Below are 22,919 nucleotides of genomic sequence, written 5' to 3'. Positions count from 1 at the left end.
ATATTATGTTATTCTTATAGCAGAATTATGAGAGCTAGGTTTAATTCTTTAATTGAAGGAATGAATAACACATTTCTTCTTCCTTCTATCAGGCTATCTTTGAAGTTATATCCTCTGAACATTCATATTTACTCAGCTTGGAGATCTTGATACGAATGTTTAAAAATTCTAAAGCACTGAGTGATACGATGACCAAAACAGAGAGTCACCATCTTTTCTCCAATATTACAGATGTCTGTGAGGCAAGCAAAAAGTAAGTTCACTTTCGTTTGCCTTTGGTCATGCCAAGACATTACTTGTTAACAAACAGCTGCCTTATGTCAAAAGGAAGAGATTTAGAGGTGTGAAGTCTCTCATTTGTTCAATTGGCTTTTATCTTTATTCCTTGAAATAAATTTTAAGATGTGTTTCAAGGTGTTGATGTATAGACAGATGCTAAGTGTGTAATTAATTGTCACAGAAGACAGTTATATCTAAGGTCTCTATATTCCTTCTCTTTCTCCCTATTTCTCCTTTTTCCCTTTTATTTTTCCTTTTTAATTATTGCCAATAATATAACAACATTAGCTGGAAGGAAACAAGGTAACTCACTATCAAACCATTCAAATACAGACATTATTTCTGTTTACATTTTCATAATAGTCTTGTCCTTGTTAAGATATGTATATATTATTTTTAAAATGCAGTCATAGTGAGCATAACGATTTTTACAGATTTTCCCTATTTCACTTTCCATAAGCATTATTAGAAGAGTTTCCATTATTTTTTTTTTTTCGGTACGTGGGCCTCTCACTGTTGTGGCCTCTCCCGTTGCGGAGCACAGGCTCCGGACGCGCACGCTCAGCAGCCATGGCTCGCGGGCCCAGCCGCTCCGCGGCATGTGGGATCTTCCCGGACCGGGGCACGAACCCGTGCCCCCTGCATCAGCAGGCGGACCCTCAACCACTGCGCCACCAGGGAAGCCCTCCATTATGATTCTTAATGAGTGCAGGAAGCTCAGTTTGTACACCAGTGGTGAGCTCTTCTATCCTTCCGAGGGAACTACACAGCCTGTACTGGAGCCATGTGCCAGCAGTGTTGAGCCACCCGAGGTGCTATTTTGGTAGATCAAAATGGACTGAATATTGGCAGTTTTGTATGGTTGGGTCAAAGGTAGGTTTACTGTACAACTCATAGCTTAAGCTTCAAGGCTCCTCATTTGCAAGGGCACCTTTTAAATATTTGCTTTTGTGCCTAAGTTTTTTCTTAGAGGGCCTCCAAATTGTACAGGCTTCAGGGCCCACAAAAAACAGGATCTGTCCCTGGGGTGAGTACCCCTTGTGAATCTGGACGTTGTTCATTTGTCACTTTAGGGAAAATCCAAGTAGGCAGTGACGGTAACACGTTTGTATCCCTGGCTCCATCGCTGTGTGCAGGTAGATTTTCCTTTTGAACTGCAAGATTGAACATCTGTGCTGAACAGGTTAGCATGTGAGTTGGGGCCACTGCAGAGATGCAATTTGTGGTCAGATCAGCGAGCTCTCCCAATATTTTATGGTAGTGACACAACTTCAGAAGTCAGATTCTGCCACAAGAAAAGATCTTGACAATCCTATTGCTGGCGTGGATACTTACAAATATGTGTCCAGAGGACCTGCTGGGCCTTAGAGAACAGGGGCCTGTGGTGTGCAGGTGGTGACACACACTGCAGCTTGGAAGTCTTTTTTCAGAAGCTGGGTCATTGCTTGTGTTCAGCCTATTGGGTTTTTTTTGGTACCAGTCTTGCCCATTTTGGTAAGAGAAATGAAAAATCTCCTTTCTCCCGTTAGTGAAGGGGGCAGAGCAAGAGCCTTAGATGGTGTGTCCCTGTTCAACAGGTATTCAGATTTCAAAATGAGTCTGTTTCATTTTAACTTGTACTTTGGTTTAACTACGAAAATAAATCTCCATGTTAGATATATCGCTATAAAGAATTATTTCTGTTTTGATAACCATAAAATGTAGGTTATGATTTTGATTAGAATATGTTTCCTGAAAACCATGGTGGCATGTTTTTCACTCCTCTCTGGAATTGTTCTTTGAATCGTGTGGCCATCAGTCCACTTCTCATAGTGTATAAATGACTCTAGAGAAAGCTATTAGTTCTGACTGTTGAGTAGCAGCAGTTCTTGAACAGAGTATGTTTTGGGTCCTAAGAGTCTTTGGGCCTCAGCAGCACTGCTCGTGTACCAGGCATGCTTCAGAAGGAGCCTGGGCCCCAGCAATCACATCTTGTCTTGGTAGTTGGTTAACCTTGAGAAGGTTGCTAAACCTCTCCAACTCATTTCTTAGATATAAAATGGGGATAAAAACCATAATTGGTTAACCCTGAAATAAGTCATTTTATTTAAATTATAGATGAAAATTTTATTATTTTAATTTCACTCATTTACAAAATATAAATCTCTTATGATTTTATTTAAATGTTTTCATTTCTGTAGTAACTTAAAATAAGAGGCTATTCTGGACATTTTTTCCATTTTTCATTTTTAAAACAAAACTCAAACTTCTCGGCCTGCATTAAATGATAAAGAAAGAAATATCTTTATCCTTTACATTTTTTGTTTTGTTTTTATTTGAAATACAGTGTTTTAATTTGGAGAGATGCCTATGTAATATTTGATCTCTGTTATATTCCAACTAAGAATGATCAGCTTCTGCATGGTAATCCTGTGTCTGTATCATAATAACTTACATTACAAAAGTTTATTGAAGTTTGAAATACTCATTTCAGATACAGCCTTTTTAAAATTCAAAGTTCTCAGAAGATTTACGAAACCTATTTCATTATGTAAAGCCTGCTTGTTGAATTTCCAGCATTTGGGCTCCAAGAGTGACTGACTCTCAAGTGGTAATGCCTTCATGTGCTACCCATGAAAGAGTTTCCAGTCTTAAGAAATCATAAAATTTTCATTTTTTTCTTGAATAAACAAACGATCAGTGTCTGAATTAAGTATTGACTAAGTGGGGCATTGTTAAGTGTGGTATAATCAAGACTATGTTCATTGCTTTACTTTTACCTGATGAAAAATTGCAGCTATAGGTGGCGGGATATTCAGTGGAGGCTGAGCTCACAACATGCTCAGCATTTGACTTAACGATGTGATGTCTGGTCCTCTTTACAGTGGCTCAGGTTCTTCACTGTTTTCCAGTAAATGTCGCCAAGAAGCCCTTATGTGTAAGAGGATGCTATATGAAAACGAACAGGCAGGGACAAGGTCATTCTGATTCTGGGTGTGTGCATTTATCAGTGGATGTTCCTACTGAATTCTTTCCTGCTTTATAAAGAATTGTTCATTTCAGTCAACACTTGTGGAGCCTCCTATTCTGCCAGATGCCTGGATTCTGGAGCATTTCAGCTGGTGGCATCTGCCCTGTGGCTCTTGGTCCTCAGGGGCCAGTGGCGGCCAATGGAACATCCCCAGTGTGTGTGCAGAGGCATCCTGGGGCAGGGCACTTACTCGAAATGGGCAGGTTTGGGTCATGCTGGAGGTTATGGGCCTAGGGCCCCTGGTGAGAATCACAGGTCAGGATGAGAGAAGATGGTAATGGCCTTTGTGTGTCTGCTGAGGAGTTTTTACTGTTTACTGAAGGCTGGGTGGACACAATGGGCAATTAAGTAGGGGACTGACGTGGTGGTCTGGGAGATGACAGTAGAATGGTGTTTGCATAAGAGAGGAGGTGAAGATGGTGAAAGGTTTGGGGCCATTGCAGTAACACAGCCAGAGATGATGGGAATCCTATAGGAGTCCTAAGAGGAAGGACTTGAAGGATATTTAGAACCTGCAATCCTGAGGACTTGGCAAGAGAGAGGGAGGAGTTTTGTTTACCTCCCAGTGTCTGCCTGGTTGACTGTGGATGGTGGTTGTATTATCCAGGGTGTAAGAGAAACAGGTTGGGGCTTAATGAGGGAGATAAGGAATTCAATTGGGGCAAGTTTGAAATGACTGTGGAGCATGAGGGGAAGGTGTCTAGTTGAAAGGAGAAAAAGATTAGAATTCCAGAAAAATCTTGACTTGAATGTAGATTTGAGTCATGTACGTTCTTGGCACAGTGGGTTTAAGTGAGATACTAGAGCTTGTAGTGATGGTTTTTAAGTGGTGGTGGTGGAACTGGTGGTGGTTGTGTTTGCCTCCTGGGGGCATTTGGAATGTGTTTTCGGTTGCCCCAGTGACCTGGAGACTATTGGCATTAGTAGGTGGGGGCCAGAGGTGCCAGATGTCCTACAAGTGGTAGAACTGCCCTAGACAAGCATGAATTGTCCCACCCACATGGCCGTTGTGTCCTCCTTGAGATGCACAGATAGAGCAAAAAGAAAAAGAAAACCAAGGTCAGAATTTTGGCACAGAAACATTTAAGGAGACTACATCGGGGGCGTGGGGGACAAAATTGAAGCAAATAGGGTAAGAATTACTGCCAGGACCTTTCTCAGGCCCCTTGGCTGTGGAAGGTTTGCCCCTGTCTTTAATGCCTTCCTGTCACCCCCTGTGTCAGTGCCATGGGCAAGGCAGCTTTGTAATCTTCTTTAAAGGCATATGCGGGGAGGCAGCTGGAACCCTACTGGTTCTGTATTTGACCCCTCCTACAAAGAGTGCGGCCTTTTCTTTTTCTTGGGATGATTAGAACTAAATCCTCCTAAGTTCAGGCAGTCCCAGTATGCCTTTGACCTCCCAGCTCTAGACCTACTTCCTTCTACCTTTGACTGTTTTAACTTCCCTCTGACTCAAATGCATGAAATCTCCCTGGATTCATGGTCTCTCTGTCTTTTAAGGCCAAAAGATGTCCTGAAAACCTAATCATCCCATGAAAAAAAGGGAGTATTAGATATCTTTTGTTTAGAAATGAATAGGCTTAATTCATAAATAAACACCACACATTGTATATGCTTTGCCTATTTACATATATCCTTCGATTATTTGTTTTGTTCTGCTTTTACATATGTGTTCATTTAGAATAATTTATAGATAGTTGCCATATTAATAGAAAAAGACCTACAAGTATGATTAATTTTCATGAATTAGCAACAGAATATGATCTTATTCAGTAATTCCACTTGTTTTTAAATTTAAGATCTATTGATGGTAAAAGACTGATACTATGGAAAGGAGATTGCCTTTTGTATAAGACTGAATATTAATCCCACAGCTGTGTTTAGAAACATTAAGGTCTAAGTAAGGTCTTTTGTATTAAAGTGTTTCCTGCAAAATGAAAACTAGATGAACCTCTGTTTTGATGTTTTATAAAATGATGTTTTTAATCTTTTTTTTTTACATCTTTATTGGAGTATAATTGCTTTACAATAGTGTGTTAGTTTCTGCTTTATAGCAAAGTGAATCAGTTATACATATACATATGTTCCCATATCTCTTCCCTCTTGCGTCTCCCTCCCTCCCACCCTCCCTATCCCACCCCTCCAGGCAGTCACAAAGCACCAAGCTGATCTCCCTGTGCTATGCGGCTGCTTCCCACTAGCTATCTACCTTACGTTTGGTAGTGTATATATGTCCATGCCTCTGTCTCGCTTTGTCACAGCTTACCCTTCCCGCTCCCCATATCCTCAAGTCCATTCTCTAGTAGGTCTGTGTCTTTATTCCCATCTTACCCCTAGGTTCTTCATGACATATTTTTTTCTTAAATTCCATATATATGTGTTAGCATACGGTATTTGTCTTTCTCTTTCTGACTTACTTCACTCTGTATGACAGACTCTAGGTCTATCCACCTCATTACAAATAGCTCAATTTCGTTTCTTTTTATGGCTGAGTAATATTCCATTGTATATATGTGCCACATCTTCTTTATCCATTCATCCGATGATGGACACTTAGGTTATTTCCATCTACGGGCTATTGTAAATAGAGCTGCAAAGAACACTTTGGTACATGACTCTTTTTGAATTATGGTTTTCTCAGGGTATATTCCCAGTAGTGGGATTGCTGGGTCATATGGTAGTTCTATTTGTAGTTTTCTAAGGAACCTCCATACTGCTCTCCATAGTGGCTGTACCAATTCACATTCCCACCAGGAGTGCAAGAGTGTTCCCTTTTCTCCACACCCTCTCCAGCATTTATTGTTTCTAGATTTTTTGATTATGGCCATTCTGACTGGTGTGAGATGATATCTCATTGTAGTTTTGATTTGCATTTCTCTAATGATTAATGATGTTGAGCATTCTTTCATGTGTTTGTTGGCAGTCTGTATATCTTCTTTGGAGAAATGTCTGTTTAGGTCTTCTGCCCATTTTGGGATTGGGTTGTTTGTTTTTTTGTTATTGAGCCGCATGAGCTGCTTATAAATTTTGGAGATTAATCCTTTGTCAGTTGCTTCATTTGCAAATATTTTCTCCCATTCTGAGGGTTGTGTTTTGGTCTTGTTTATGGTTTCCTTTGCTTTGCAAAAGCTTTGAAGTTTCATTAGGTCCCATTTGTTTATTTTTATTTCCATTTCTCTAGGAAGTGGGTCAAAAAGGATCTTGCTGTGATTTATGTCATAGAGTGCTCTGCCTATGTTTTCCTCTAAGAGTTTGATAGTTTCTGGCCTTACATTTAGGTCTTTAATCCATTTTGAGCATATTTTTGTGTATGGTGTTAGGGAGTGATCTAATCTCATACTTTGACATGTACCTGTCCAGTTTTACCAGCACCACTTATTGAAGAGGCTGTCCTTTCTCCACTGTACATTTCTGTCTCCTTTATCAAAGATAAGGTGACCATATGTGCGTGGGTTTGTCTCTGGGCTTTCTATCCTGTTCCATTGATCTAACTTCTGTTTTTGTGCCAGTACCATACTGTCTTGATTACTGTAGCTTTGTAGTATAGTCTGAAGTCAGGGAGCCTGATTCCTCCAGCTCCGTTTTTCTTTCTCAAGATTGCTTTGGCTATTCGGGGTATTTTGTGCTTCCATACAAGTTGTGAAATTTTTTGTTCTAGTTCTGTGAAAAATGCCAGTGGTAGTTTGATAGGGATTGCATTGAATCTGTAGATTGCTTTGGGTAGTAGAGTCATTTTCACAATGTTGATTCTTCCAATCCAAGAACATGGTATATCTCTCCATCTATTTGTATCATCTTTAATTTCTTTCATCAGTCTTATAATTTTCTGCATACAGGCCTTTTGTTTCCTTAGGTAGGTTTATTCCAAGATATTTTATTCTTTTTGTTGCAGTGGTAAATGGGAGTGTTTTCTTGATTTCACTTTCAGATTTTTCATCATTAGTGTATAGGAATGCCAGAGATTTCTGTGCATTAATTTTATATCCTGCTACTTTACCAAATTCATTGATTAGCTCTAGTAGTTTTCTGGTAGCATCTTTAGGATTCTCTATGTAGAGTATCATGTCATCTGCAAACAGTGACAGCTTTACTTCTTCTTTTCCGATTTGGATTCCTTTTATTTCCTTTTCTTCTCTGATTGTTGTGGCTAAAACTTCCAAAACTATGTTGAATAAGAGTGGTGAGAGTAGGCAACCTCGTCTTGTTCCTGATCTTAGTGGAAATGGTTTCAGTTTTTCACCATTGAGGACCAATATTGGCTGTGGGTTTGTCATATATGGCCTTTATTATGTTGAGGAAAGTTCCCTCTATGCCTACTTTCTACAGGGTTTTTATCATAAATGGGTGTTGAATTTTGTCAGAAGCTTTTTCTGCATCTATTGAGATGATCATATGGTTTTTCTCCTTCAATTTGTTAATACGGTATATCATGTTAATTGATTTGCGTATATTGAAGAATCCTTGCATTCCTGGAATGAACCCCACTTGATCATGGTGTATGATCCGTTAAATGTGCTGTTGGATTCTGTCTGCTAGTATTTTGTTGAGGATTTTTGCATCTATGTACATCAGTGATATTGGCCTGTAGTTTTCTTTCTTTGTGACATCCTTGTCTGGTTTTGATATCAAGGTGATGGTGGCCTCGTAGAATGAGTTTGGGAGTGTTCCTCCCTCTGCTATATTTTGGAAGAGTTTGCTAAGGATAGGTGGTAGCTCTTCTCTAAATGTTTGATATAATTCGCCTGTGAAGCCATCTGGTCCTGGGCTTTTTTGTTCGTTGGAAGATTTTTAATCACAGTTTCAATTTCAGTGCTTGTGATTGGTCTGTTCACATTTTCTATTTCTTCCTGATTCAGTCTTGGCAGGTTGTGCCTTTCTAAGAATTTGTCCATTTCTTCCAGGTTGTCCATTTTATTGGCATAGAGTTGCTTGTAGTAATCTCTCATGATCTTTTGTATTTCTGCAGTGTCAGTTGTTACTTCTCCTTTTTCATTTCTAATTCTATTGATGTGAGTCTTCTCCCTTTTTTTCTTGATGAGTCTGGCTAATGGTTTATCAATTTTGTTTATCTTCTCAAAGAACCAGCTTTTAGTTTTATTGATCTTTGCTATTGTTTCCTTCATTTCTTTTTCATTTACTTCTGATCTGATCTTTATGATTTCTTTCCTTCTGCTAACTTTGGGATTTTTTTGTTCTTCTTTCTCTAATTGCTTGAGGTGCAAGGTTAGGTTGTTTATTCGAGATGTTTCCTGTTTCTTAAGGTAGGATTGTATTGCTATAAACTTCCCTCTTAGAACTGCTTTTGCTGCATCCCATAGGTTTTGGGTTGTTGTGTCTCCATTGTCATTTGTTTCTAGGTATTTTTTGATCTCCTCTTTGATTTCTCCAGTGATCACTTCGTTATTAAGTAGTGTATTGTTTAGCCTCCATGTGTTTGTATTTTTTACAGATCTTTTCCTGTAATTGATATCTAGTCTTATAGTGTTGTGGTCAGAAAAGATACTTGATACAATTCCAGTTTTCTTCAATTTACCAAGGCTTGATTTGTGACCCAAGATATGATCTTTCCTGGAGAATATTCCATGAGCACTTGAGAAGAAGGTGTATTCTGTTGTTTTTGGATGGAATGTCCTATAAATATCAATTAAGTCCATCTTGTTTAATGTATCATTTAAAGCTTGTGTTTCCTTATTTATTTTCATTTTGGATGATCTGTCCATTGGTGCAAGTGAGGTGTTAAAGTCCCCTACTATGAATGTGTTACTGTCGATTTCCCCTTTTATGGCTGTTAGTATTTGCCTTACGTATTGAGATGCTCCTATGTTGGGTGCATAAATATTTACAATTGTTATATCTTCTTCTTGGATTGATCCTTTGATCATTATGTAGTGTCCTTCTTTTTCTCTTCTAATAGTCTTTATTTTAAAGTCTATTTTGTCTGATATTAGAATTGCTACTCCAGCTTTTTTTTGATTTCCATTTGCATGAAAAGTGTTTTTCCATTCCCTCACTTTCAGTCTCTGTGTGTCCCTAGGTCTGTAGTGGGTCTCTTGTAGACAGCATATATACGGGTCTTGTTTTTGTATCCATTCAGCCGGTCTCTGTGTTTTGATTGGAGCATTTAATCCATTTACATTTAATTTAATTATCGATATGTATGTTCCTATTACCATATTCTTAATTGTTTTGGGTTTGTTTTGTAGGTCGTTTCGTTCTCTTGTGTTTCCCGCCTAGAGATAGGTTCCTTTAGCATTTGTTGTAAAGGTGGTTTGGTGGTGCTGAACTCTCTCAGCTTTTGCTTGTCTGTAAAGGGTTTAATTTCTCCAACAAATCTGAATGAGATCCTTGCTGGGTAGAGTAAACCTTGTTGAAGGTTTTTGTCCTTCATCACTTTAAATATGTCTTGCCAGTCCCTTCTGGCTTGCAGAGTTTCTCCTGAAAGATCAGCTGTTAACCTTATGGGGATTCCCTTGTGTGTTATTTGTTGTTTTTCCCTTGCTGCTTTTAATGTTTCCTTTGTATTTAATTTTTGACAGTTTGATTAATATGCGTCTTGGCGTATTTCTCCTTGGATTTATCCTGTATGGGACTCTCTGTGCTTCCTGGACTTGATTAACTATTTCCTTTCCCATATTAGGGAAGTTTGCAAGTATAATCTCTTCAAATATTTTCTCAGTCTCTTTCTTTTTCTCTTCTTCTTCTGGAACCCCTATAATTCGAATGTTGGTGTGTTTAATGTTGTCCCAGAGGTCTCTGAGACTGTCCTCAGTTCTTTTCATTCTTTTTTCTTTATTCTGCTCTGCAGTAGTTATTTCCACTATTTTATCTTCCAAGTCACTGATCCGTTCTTCTGCCTCAGTTATTCTGCTACCGATCTCATCTAGAGTATTTTTAATTTCATTTATTATTGTTCATCGTTGCTTGTTTCATTTTTAGTTCTTCTAGGTCCTTGTTAAATGTATCTTGTATTTTGTCCATTCTATTTGCAAGATTTTGGATCATCTTTACTATCATTATTCTGAATTCGTTTTCAGGTAGACTGCCTATTTCCTTTTCATTTGTTAGGTCTGGTGGATTTTTATCTTGCTCCTTCATCTGCTGTGTGTATTTCTGTCTTCTCATTTTGCTTATCTTACTGTGTTTGGGGTCTCCTTTTTGCAGGCTGTAGGTTCGTAGTTCCCGTTGTTTTTGGTGTCTGTCCCCAGTGGCTAAGGTTGGTTCAGTGGGTTGTGTAGGCTTCCTGGTGGAGGGGACTAGTGCCTGTGTTTTGGTGGATGAGGCCGGATCTTCTCTTTCTGGTGGGCAGGTCCACGTCTGTTGGTGTGTTTTGGGGTGTCTGTGGACTTATTATGATTTTAGGCAGCCTCTCTGCCAGTGGGTGGTGTTGTGTTCCTGTCTTGCTAGTTGTTTGGCATAGGATGTCCATCACTGTAGCTTGCTGGTCGTTGAGTGAAGCTGGCTGCTGGTGTTGAGATGGAGATCTCTGGGAGATTTTCGCCATTTATATTATGTGGAGCTGGGAGGTCTCTTGTGGACCAGTGTTCTGAAGTTGGCTCTCCCACCTTAGAGGCACAGCACTGACTCCTGGCTGCAGCACCAAGAGCCTTTCATCCACACGGCTCAGAATAAAAGGGAGAAAAAGTAGAAAGAAAGAATTAGTAGAAGAAAGAAAGAAAGAAAGAAAGGAGGGAAGGAGGGAGGGAGGGAGGAGGGAATGAAGGAGGGAAGGGAGGAAAGAAAGAAAGAAGATAAAGTAAAATAAAGCAAGATAAAATAAAATAAAGTTATTAAAATAAAAAATAATTATTAAGAAAAAAAATTAAAAAAAACACAAAAAAACGGACGGATAGAACCCTAGGACAAATGGTGGAAGCAAAACTATACAGACAAAATCTCACACAGAAGCATACACATACACACTCACAAAAAGAGGAATAGGGGAAAAAATCATAAATCTTGCTCTCAAAGTCCACCTCCTCAATTTGGGATGATTCGTTGTCTAAAGGAGGGAAGGAAGGAAAGAAAGAAAGAAAGAAAAAAGATAAAGTAAAATAAAATAAAGTAATTAAAATAAAATATAAGTATTAAGAAAAATTAATTAAAAATCAAACGAACAACAACAAAAAAACGGACAGATAGAACCCTAGGACAAATGATGGAAGCAAAGCTATACAGACAAAATCTCATACAGAAGCATACACATACACACTCACAAATAGAGGAAAAGGGGAAAAAATCATAAATCTTGCTCTGAAAGTCCACCTCCTCAATTTGGGATGATTTGTTGTCTATTCATGTATTCCACAGATGCAGGGCACATCAAGTTGATTGTGGAGGTTTAATCCGCTGCTTCTGAGGCTGCTGGGAGAGATTTCCCTTTCTCTTCTTTGTTCTCACAGCTCCTGGGGCTCAGCTTTGGATTTGGACCCGCCTCTGCGTGTAGGTCGCCGGAGGGCGTCTGTTCTTCGCTCAGACAGGACGGGGTTGAAGGAGCAGCTGATTCGGGGGCTCTGGCTCACTCAGGCCGGGGGGAGGGAGGGGTACGGATGCGGGGCGAACCTGCGGTGGCAGAGGCCAGCGTGACGTTGCACAGCCTGAGGTGCGCCGTGGGTTCTCCCAGGGAAGTTGTCCCTGCATCCCAGGACCCTGGCAGTGGTGGGCTGCACAGGCACCCGGGTGCCTCTGCAGCCCACCACTGCCAGGGTCCTGGGAGGGGAGATGTGGATAGTGACCTGTGCTTGCACACAGGCTTCTTGGTGGCGGCAGCAGTGGCCTTAACGTCTCATGCCCGCCTCTGGGGTCTGCGCTTTTAGCCGCCTCGCGCCCGTCTCTGGAGCTCCTTTAAGCAGCGCTCTTAATCCCCTCTCCTCGTGCACCAGGAAACAAAGAGGGAAGAAAAAGTCTCTTGCCTCTTCGGCAGGTCCAGACTTTTCCCTGACTCCCTTCCGGCTAGCCGTGGCGCACTAATCCCCTGCAGGCTGTGTTCACGCCACCAACCCCAGCACTCTCCCGGTGCTCCGACCGAAGACCGAGCCTCAGCTCCCAGCCCTGCCTGCCGCAGCGGGTGAGCAGACAAGCCTCTCTGGCTGGTGAGTGCCGGTCGGCCCTGATCCTCTCTGCGGGAATCTCTCCACTTTGCCCTCCGCACCCCTGTTGCTGTGCTCTCCTCCATGGCTCCGAAGCTTACCCCCTCCGCCACCCGCAGTCTCCGCCCACGAAGGGGCTTCCTAGTGTGTGGAAACCTTTCCTCCTTCACAGCTCCCTCCTACTGGTGTAGGTCCCGTCCCTATTCTTTTGTCTCTGTTTATTCTTTTTTCTTTTGCCCTACCCAGGTACGTGGGGAGTTTCTTGCCTTTTGGGAGGTCTGAGGTCTTCTGCCAGCGTTCAGTAGGTGTTCTGTAGGAGTTGTTCCACGTGTAGATGTATTTCTGGTGTATCTGTGGGGAGGAAGGTGATCTCTGCGTCTTACTCTTCTGCCATCTTCCTGGAAGCCTCTATGATAGTTTATTTATGAAGCTTTAAACTGCTAGTGTTGGAGGGTATCCTGCAGAGGTGGGAGGTGGCTGTGGTTCACCGTGGGGAGAAGGACACTGGCAGCAGAAGTTCTCTGTTTTTTATCTTAATTCTGCATTTTCATTCTAAATATCTAGATTATGCTAACAGTACTTCATTTGCATTTTTTCAATAATGGAATATACTGTTATTTGTGACCTCTGAAAATATGCTGCTAAGGAACTTTGCAAGATGCTTGTTTTTCTTGTTTCCATTACAAAGTTAAAATATTGGTATTTCTTTGGGAAGTAATTTAAAGCTAAAACTATGCTGTCTTCAGTTTCTGCAGAGCAAAATAAAAATATCCATCAATGTGCTTTTGTGTCCTGAGGAACTGAATTTGTTCCCAACATATAATGAGCAGCTAATGCCAAATTCTCCAGTTTCTGCTTTGTGTGGAGGAGTAAGTTACAGTAATAGTAAACAGACAAAATGAGACTTACCCAGAACTTGCTTCTCCAGAAGATTCTTTTCCCTAATTTAATCAGATTATATTAAAATTGAAATATCATGGAACACTGGATACTGTTAATGCATGTTGTAATATTATTTTATAGAATGACTTCATAGTATAAAAAATGACATTTTACTCAAATAATGGCACAACGTATCTGCATAAAGTGTTTTCTCTATTTGGTAATTAAAATTCTCAACTTTAATGCATTGATAGCAAACTTTCAGAAGTTTTGTAATATTAATATTAGCATTTCGTCTTTCCTGACTAGTTCGTAAAGCTAAATTTTAAAAGAAAAACATATTAAATTTAACTAGGCCAGAGAGTATGGAATTCCTTATGTTGTAGAACCTGTTTAATTTTTTCCCTGCAGTAATGGCTGTTGCCATTGTTTCTCATTAGCAAATGTTCTTTGCTTTCACAATATCCAGTGTAAGTTTACCAAGTTTATTTGGTACCAATTACAAAGTTTATTTGGTAACTAAAGCAATTGCCCTATTTCACTTAATGTAACAGAGAAACTTTATTCTTTCTGAAACCAAACTTCTTTAGCTGACGTTTGAAAGACAGTGACATTCAGAAGCTACTCTTATGACATTCTTTGACATTTTCTCTATCCTGAGATGAATAAACAAAGAAGTTCATTTGAAATTCACCTCAAGAACACTACAATAATGTATTTTAGTCTACCTTGTTCAGCTTTTACCAATAACTGGTGTCTGAAGTAATAAAGAAATAAGTTATTTAAGTATCATATCAAGTAAAGAAAAGACAACAAATGTTTTAATAACAGATGCAGTCCTTTTAGTTAAGACTGAAGGAAAGCAGGGGGGGCATCTGAAATCTTTGTAAAAGTTAGTGGGAGACAGATGACTGGGTAGACACATGCCCTAATATTCATTCCCTTCTGAAATCCCATTAAAAATGATGGGATAGTCAATGCACAAAGGCACAAAAAGCTTTAAAAAATTGAACAAAAACAAGAAAAGAGACATCAGGAACAATATTTTGAAACCGGAGAAACATGAGTACTCTCTAAATATTTCGGGAAGTCTGAGAAAGTTTACCTCTAAATAGTTGGTAGTGAGGAAAGCCAAGAAGGAACCAGATTTAAACCCCAGAACCTCTGGAAGGTGCAGGAATTGATGAAGTTGGGGTAAAGGTGTGACTAAAAACATGAGTTTTTTGAAAGCCGGTTTGAGAAATAGGCAGAGCCCAGACCTTCTCTTCAGCACCGCACAGCTGGAGGACACCCTGCTTCACCCCAGCAGCGGGGCAAAATAGATGAACTCTGGACCAGGAGATCCAGCCCCAAGTGAGGAAGGGACCAACGTACAGCAAACAAGGATATAATGACAGTTGACACCTGAAGGCTTCTGCCCCAGTCTCCTCTTGGAACATTGGTAACCAGGCGTATGTGTAACCTTCACCCTATTTTTGTCAAATGGTGACTGGCATTCATTCAAGTTAAGTAACATTTTATAATTTTCAACACTAGTATTTATATTTGAATATGTTATTATTATTAAGTTTTGTAGGAGTACAGCACAAATATATAAAACCTCAAACTTTAATAAATATATCCATTTCAATAACATGTTAGGTAAGTACTTATTAACCCTAAATCTTTTTTTTTTTTTTTAACATTTTTATTGGGGTATAATTGCTTTACAATGGTGTGTTAGTTTCTGCTTTATAACAAAGTGGATCAGCTGTACATATGCATATGTTCCCATATCTCTTCCCTCTTGTGTCTCCCTCCCACCCCTCCAGGCGGTCACAAAGCACCGAGCTGGTCTCCCTGTGCTATGCGGCTGCTTCCCACTAGTTCTCTACCTTACTTAACCCTAAATCTTAAGTGTCTGCCTCTGTCTAATGGGGATGATAGTATATCTAACCCCCTAGGCTTGGTATAGAATTAAATGAGATAATACAGGTAGAGGGCTTAGCACAGCACTTGGTAAACTCTCAAATTGCAGTGGTTTTGTTGATATCGTTACTGTCATTTTGATAATCTAAATCTGGTATTCTGAAATATCTCTGGATTTTGTGTTTATTGACTTTGGTGTGTATGTCCTCTAGATTAGCCTCGGCTGGCATTGGTCTAGGACTAGGTTAGAGAACAGGTCTTGTTTTATAAAGACCCTCGCGCGCGCGTTGGTTTGCATGAGTTTGTATTTAAAGATGACTGTGGCAAGTTTTATGACACTGTAGCGATCGTCTTTATTTTGACTTTGAATGAAGTAAAAAAAAAAAAAAAAGGATTCTTCCCTAATCATAAAGTGTATTAGTCATGACTTAGTTTAGGACTCAAACCTGTGCTGTTTGCTTCCTCCCAGCCTGGTGTTTGCTTGTGAGTGGTAGATTCCTTCAAAACAGGCCCTGACATGCTCCAGCTGCCAACTGGGCCATTTTCCTGGTTATTTTTTTGCAGACATTTGGGCCATTACATGCTTTTTTGCCTTTTTGCATTGCTTTTGCAGGCTCCAAGAGTCTGTGGATTTTGAGTTGTCACGTGGAGATTTAAACTTGGGTAATGATCCTGGTTGGGACAGATGAAAGTGTTACCAAGCTTAGTCATTAACTGTTATCCATCTTAAACTAGAGTAGAAGTTTGTGGAAAAAGAAACAAGGGCTGGGGTTTAGTTGCGGTATTTCATCTGCACTGCATTTGCAGCTGTGGATTTTGAACCATTACATGGATTTTTGACTCTGCCAGTTGTAAGTTAAACAAGCGCAGGACCACACAGTTTTTCTGGCTGATGGGAAAGACTTTAATGTAAACTTTGTGATTTAGCCAAGTTAAATCTAGCACTTGATTTAAGAACAAGGAAGATGGTTGATGAATTAAGTTTCAAAAGCAAGCTCTTTCAAGCTTTCTGATTGCTTGTTTATTGTGAGATGTTGTCTCTGATTGCTATGCATTAATCTTTAGCCTCTGGACATCAATTTTGTGTTTTTCCAGCACTTTTCATATTTCATCTGATTTAATCCTTTAGAGCATCCTGCAGTGTACCATCATTTCCCTTTTGCAGGTGAGACTGAGACCCCAATTAATTATATGAACTTGTTTAAGATCATTTGCTTAAATGGAATTGAAACTGGTGAGGTTTTTTTTTTTTTTTTTTTTTTTTGCCGTACGTGGGCCTCTCACTGCCGCGGCCTCTCCTGCTGCGGAGCACCCGGACGCGCAGGCTCAGCGCCCATGGCCCACGGGCCCAGCCGCTCCGCGGCATGTGGGATCTTCCTGGACCGGGGCACGAACCCGTGTCCCCTGCATCGGCAGGTGGACTGTCAACCACTGCGCCACCAGGGAAGCCCTACTAGTGAGTTTTTTGATTCTTCAGAATGAACTCTCCTAGACCATGTTTGCAAAAATACACAAGTTTTAAGTACAGTTAAGATTTCAGCCTAAAGAACTAAATTTCAGTTTAGGCTTCTGTTAAGGATTACTCACCTGGAAAAGAATTAGGATTTGCTCTTTTTGATGTACATCACCCATGAAGCGAGTCATGGAGAGTGATTAGACTCTTATCTCATATTTGAAAGTCTTTGACCCTGTAGAATTTGGAGACCTTAAAAGCAAAGAGCAGCTAGTTTTCTGACACAGCTCCGTGGCATGTCATAGACATCATTGTCTCGTCATTTCCCTGTGGACATGGTTCCCTAAGTGAAGGATATTTTCCAGTTTCTTTATCATAAGCAGTCTCTGAATGTGTCTCCATGGTTGAAGTATTGCAATATTCTCTAGAAATAAGCCAATTGATTATGAAAGTGCCGTATGTAGTTCCTATCTCATCAGATGCCCTAACGTTCAACGCTATAGTAAAATTAAAAAGACATCCACGTTGCTTATAGTAAACTCCTTAAACTACTTTTACAGTGATTTGAGGAAGAAAATGCATGTTTGAGAAGTGCTGACTGAATTCACATTATAATCTTCTGCGTCTTTGAAAAATCTAACGTTTCCAAAATAAACTTTCGTAGAAAGTGAGTTTGCAAGTCTCTCTTAGGACTTAAATGAAAGAATTCTTTATCCCTTAGTTGGTAATGTAAATACTGAGAAACCTTATGGCAAAATGTTTTATTTTTGAAAATGTCAACTTTGTGTTAAAAGCTGTGAAAATATGATTTTATTTAAAAATTCTGAAATCACTTTCCATATGCTAAGAAGACAGGTGAATACAGTTTTAAATATTAATTCAGTATATTATTACCATACTCTGAGTCTAACTTTTTAAGAATGTGGAGTAAATCATACAAGCCTTGTGATTTTAGATTTTACAAGTATATTTATAGAAAAATATCTTGAGGAAAATGTGTGTCATGAGTGGTATTTGTTAAAGAATTTACCCGATACTTTATCTATACAGTGTTTTCTTTGGATTTCAAACAGGTTTCAGGAAATGATTTGAACTTAGAAAAAAGTTTGGTGGAAAGGTTCCATAGAAATGTCAAGATTGGCTAAGATTGACCTCGTCACTTGTGGGGGGATTCAAACAAAAGTCCCTTTGTAGCAAGAAAACTGTCTCTGTATCGGGAGTTCATTGGAATTTCTTTTCTAGCAGAGAAGTGATATGAGCAACCAGAACAGGGCACAATAGTAGTGTTTGTGTTTATCTGCTGAAGTTGTCCCGCCGTTGTAACTCCTACTTCTTCTCTTCCATCGTGTGTATGTTTGATGTCCGACACTTAGTTATATACATACTTAAGGTATGCATTTGTGTATATACGTAGATATCTTTGAAAAATCTGCCAGGAATAAGATGTTTTCCAGGACATCTTTGATAGCCGTTCTCAACAAGTTGAAATTTTACTTGAGTCTGTCCTGTTGAAAAGAGATCAGAAATGATTAAACCGTGAAATCATTCTCTTGGATTTCACTAAGTAACATTAAGTTAAAAATCTTCAGGGCTTCCCTGGTGGCGCAGTGGTTGAGAGTCCGCCTGCCGATGCAGGGGACACAGGTTCGTGCCCCAGTCCGGGAAGATCCCACATGCCGCGGAGCAGCTGGGCCCGTGAACCATGGCCGCTGAGCCTGCGCGTCCGGAGCCCGTGCTCCACAATGGGAGAGGCCACAACAGTGAGAGGCCCACGTACCGAAAAAAAAAAAAATCTTCAGGAGGAAAGTTTTTTAAACACCTATATACCAAAATAGAGTTACAGATGTAGAAAATAAACTATGTTTACTGGGGGATAAGTGGGGGGAGGGATAAATCGGGAGATTGGGATAGACATATACACACTTTTAAGTATAAAATAGATAACTAATGAGGACCTACTGTAAAACACAGGGAACAATACTCTGTAATGGCCTATAATGGGAAAATAATTTAAAAAAGGGTGGATATATATATTTGTATAACAGATTGACTTTGCTGTACACCTGAAACTAACATAACATTGTAAATCAACTATACCCCAATAAAATTTTTTTTTAAATCTATATGATTTAGCTATCTTATCTTTAGTTTTTGAAACATCTGATAGAGTCATTTGAGAATTCATGTTTTGTGGGTTTTAAAACACATTAAATTTGGGCTGAGTTTGGTTTACCTTGTTTCTGTTTATGCTGTCCCTGGGGGTCACTTGTATTGAAATGCCTTCTGTTTTGAACCTTTGGTTATCCCTTTATCCCTTTTTCATTTTAGTCTTCCTGGCCAATATCCAGTTTACTTCCACAAAATAGCTTTTGTGATCAGAATGTAATTTTATTAATTTAGAATATCAGAATTTTACCGATTTATTAATAAATTTAAAGATGAGAGTATCATTTTATTAATATTTCTGAGAGGTATACTAAGTGATTTTCTGCTTTTGGCTCCCTTTCCAATTTAGGAAGGAGGGAAAATATAATTCTTTAGACTCCAAACACTCCTCCCCTGCATACTGTTGAATAAAATGTACTCTTCTGGACTCTCTGAAGACCCTGTATTTGGAAACTTAGATGTTCAAATTGCAGAAACTTTGGCTTGCCTTTGACTGTTTTATTGCAGAATTTCTTGGCATGAACTTATCGCCAACTTTGAACACTAGTTTTTATTGATCACATTTCTCTTTCCTGAGACTAGAGCAAGGAATCCTCCTAATCTCATCCTTAGGAAGATCACTTCATCCCTTTGCATATCAGTTGCTAAGTGAGCACTGAGCTAATGGTGATCAGAATAACGAAAGAATCTAAAACCAGGGCTCTGAGGTCCTTGCCTACTGTGAGTTTGTTATCACCAGCTCACACTGAAGAATTACTTATTCCGACCAGTGCTTTTTCTACACAGTATATTCTCTCTACAGCATATGAACTCAGGCAAGTTGGTCTCACGGAGGGTGGACTTTGCAAATGCCACCTTAGGCTCAGAAATCTGACTTCCATCAGAGCCTGGATATGGTTAAAGCCTTTTGGGGATGGTATGAAAAAATGCAGCTGTACACATTGCCAGTCTTTTTTTTTTTTTTTTTTTAAATGCCGGGAAGGTTGGCTGGAGGAAGTAAAGATGTGAAGAACCCTCTAATAGGAGGATAATGTATGAAAACAGTTTTCTGAAGGTGAACATCCAAACTATGAAAAACAGATGGGGCAGGGCTGTCTTCTTCTTCCTCTGAGAACTGTTGAACACCGTATTGGAGGAAATGGGGAATGGCATTTTGATAATCTTAGTGGCTGTGTTTCTTTTAACAAGCCTAGAATTGAGTGGTAGGCAGAGCTTGACATAGGGGGCTCCTGACTTGTCTAGAGCCGCTTTGGTCCGTTTGAAATACCTGTTTTTCCCTTGTGAGGTCTGTATGTCCTTGTCAAGGGCTGGCTCGCTGTTGATTCCTGTGAAGGAGGCCGCTCCACTTTAATCCAAGAGACAGTGGGTGAGACACCCCGCCCACCACTGCCCCAAATAATACATAACCTGGTGAAGAATTCGACTTTTGCCAAAGCGTATGCAGTGAAAAGTCCCCCAGTACATCTGGTTTGTGATGTAGCTTCCAGAGATGTCTTCTGCATATATAAGTATGATTTTTAAACTACAGTTATATCCATTTTTTCTCTTCCTGTACTCCCCAAAATATGCCAGGGTGTCCTCAATCTAGCTTCTTCTATTTAGGCACTTTAAATGAGTGGTTCCACATGAGTTGTGGAATTTATTTTCTTGGGGAAACAGTCATTATTCTGAATATGAGATTTTTTATTGAGCATTACATCTTTGTTCTTTAATAAAATATTTTAGGGTGAGTTTTTCAGTGTAATTTGTAGGAGACCTACTGTGTACCAGGCAGTGTGCTAGGCACGGGAAATACAACAGTGAAGATGACAGGCAAGACCCCCCCCGTCCTGGTGATCTAGCGGGGTAAACGCACATGGTACAGGTGCCTGAGAACAGGGTACCCCTCAAAGCAGGACCGGATCTGGGGAACTGGGGCAGTGTTTTTCCGCTAACTCTTCATTACTTGCCTTTCCTTATGCTCCCTCATCAGATTAAGCTCATAAGATTAATGGTCTTTAGTAGATTTCTATTTTAATTTAGATACCATTGACATATAACATTCGTTTCAGATATAAAATGTAATGATTTGATATTCGTATATACTATTGCAAAATGATCATCACAGTAAGTCTAGTTAAGATCCTTCACCATGCACAGTAATAACATTTTTTTCTTGTGATGAAAATGTGTAAGAGCTATACTCTTAGCAGCTATCAAAAATACAATAAAGTATTGTTAACTCTAGTCCCCAAGCTGTACTTTATTAACAGATGTTTCAGTTCAAATGTAATTCTGTCTCGTTTCTATTTGTGGAAATCACACACTAGTCATTTGTTGTTAATTAGTTTATATTTGCAAGTAACTTCATTAGATGGGCAATTGGGATGTATGGAGTGGAGCTTAAAAAACTAACATTTCTGCACCATAATTGGTCATTTAACGACAATACGAAGATTTTCTTTTGAAGAATAATGGAGCCTGGGTTATGTCTGGGTTCAAAATACTAAACGTACTTCTAGTTTGAGTGCATAATTCTTTGATTTCCTTGCCCTGAATTATTTATAAATCTGGGAGATATGGATGCCTTCAGTTAATCTAGCTTAAGGGAAAGTCATCTTATTTATGCTTCAGGTTTACTAAGCACTCCTTTTTCATCATGTCCTTACGTAACATTTGGTTTTGTTAAAATTTCTCATGATTACTGTCTTATTTATAAAAATTCAGGTAACTTATTTGAAATGAGACAGAAAGTGTAAAACCTGTGAATCATGTTAGCTTGGCTAAGAGATAGCTCACCTGCTGTTAATTTATTTCTCATAGTAAACACTGTGGTACAGCTGAGCTCGGTTTACTCTTTTATTTTGTCTTGTGACTAACAGACTATTTCCATGGAATTTTGGGATGGAGAGGGAGCTTAGAGGCCATCTATCCCATACTGGGACTTACAGACAGTAGCCAGGCCTCACAGCTAATTAGAATCAGAGCTAAGGCTAGAACCTAGGACTTCTGACCCTTGGTTCATTGGATATTTCATTGTGGTTTTAATAAGTTACATATTTACATGGCTTAAAAGTACAACCATATCAAATGATATATACCTGTATTTGTTTTTTTTTTAAGATTTATTATTTATTTATTTATTTATTTATTTATTTATTTATGGCTGTGTCGGGTCTTAGCTGGGGCACGCGGGATCTTCGTTGAGGCGTGTGGGATCTTTGGTTGCAGTGTGCGGGCTCTTCATTGTGGTGCTCGGGCTTCTCTCTAGTTATGGCGCACAGACTCCAGGGGGCATGGGCTCTGTAGTTTGCGGCACGCAGGTTCTCTAGTTGAGGTGCCCGGGCTCAGTTGCCCCGTGGCACGTGGGATCTTAGTTCCCCGACCAGGGGTCGAACACGTGTCCCCTGCATTGGAATGTGGATTCTTTACCCCTGGACCACTGGGGAAGTCCCTATGCTTGTATTTGGAGACACCTGCTTGCCCCCCCTCCCTGTCGACCCTGTTACCTTTCACCTCCTATTATTGTATTAGATGTCTTGTTTCTGCTTCCAGAATTTCTTTATGCAAATTCAGGCAAATATAATACAAATTAGTTCTTATGGTCCCCCATTTCTTAAAAAGTAGCATACTGACGATATACACTATTCTGTGTCTTTTTTTCTCTCATTGAAGTTTAAATGAAAGCTTTTGAGAAGAGTCTGTGCCTACAGATACCACTTCATTTGCTACAGTTAGATCAGGACCAGGTTGCTCTATTTAGCCTGACTCCATAGCGTATGACGAATACGGGAACTTAGCTCTGGAAAGACTATGTAGTGAAAAACGATGAGAAATGGAAAATAAAACTTAAGATCGAAAGTTACTGAAATTGCTCTCATTTGACCCAGGGAAGAGAAGGTTTGGGGCATTACTAGTTCATAGGTGAAAAAAAGAAGGCTCAGAGGGAGGTAAAATAAGTTACCCATAGTCACCCAACCAGTGGGTGTCTGACTGGGGACTTGTACTCAGATTTTCCTGCCAGAAGTGAAATCTCTATGCTCCTTCTGCATCACGAGCTTGATACCTTTATGAGTGAGTGACATGTATAGTTGATACTCATTATTTGGGGTTTAAATATTTGCTAATTTGCCTCTCACTAAAATTTATCTGTAAC

The 22,919-nt window shown here is 39.6% G+C and overlaps 1 protein-coding gene across 1 annotated transcript in view; it reads left to right on the top strand.

Moving 5' to 3' along the window:
* ARHGEF26 (Rho guanine nucleotide exchange factor 26) overlaps nucleotides 1-22,919 on the top strand; it is a 152,172-nt gene that overhangs the window by 38,410 nt on the left and 90,843 nt on the right. The window contains exon 6 of the mRNA XM_082654951.1: nucleotides 93-253. Within this exon, the coding sequence (XP_082511077.1) occupies nucleotides 93-253 (161 nt within the window). The remainder of the gene's footprint in view (nucleotides 1-92; nucleotides 254-22,919) is intronic.

This window comes from Grampus griseus (assembly GCF_964374135.1).
Source record: "Grampus griseus genome assembly, chromosome: 5".
In the NCBI taxonomy this organism is placed as follows: Eukaryota; Metazoa; Chordata; class Mammalia; order Artiodactyla; family Delphinidae; genus Grampus; species Grampus griseus.
The sequence above is the reverse complement of the archived record's forward strand: the minus strand, read 5'-3'. Positions and strand labels throughout refer to the sequence as shown.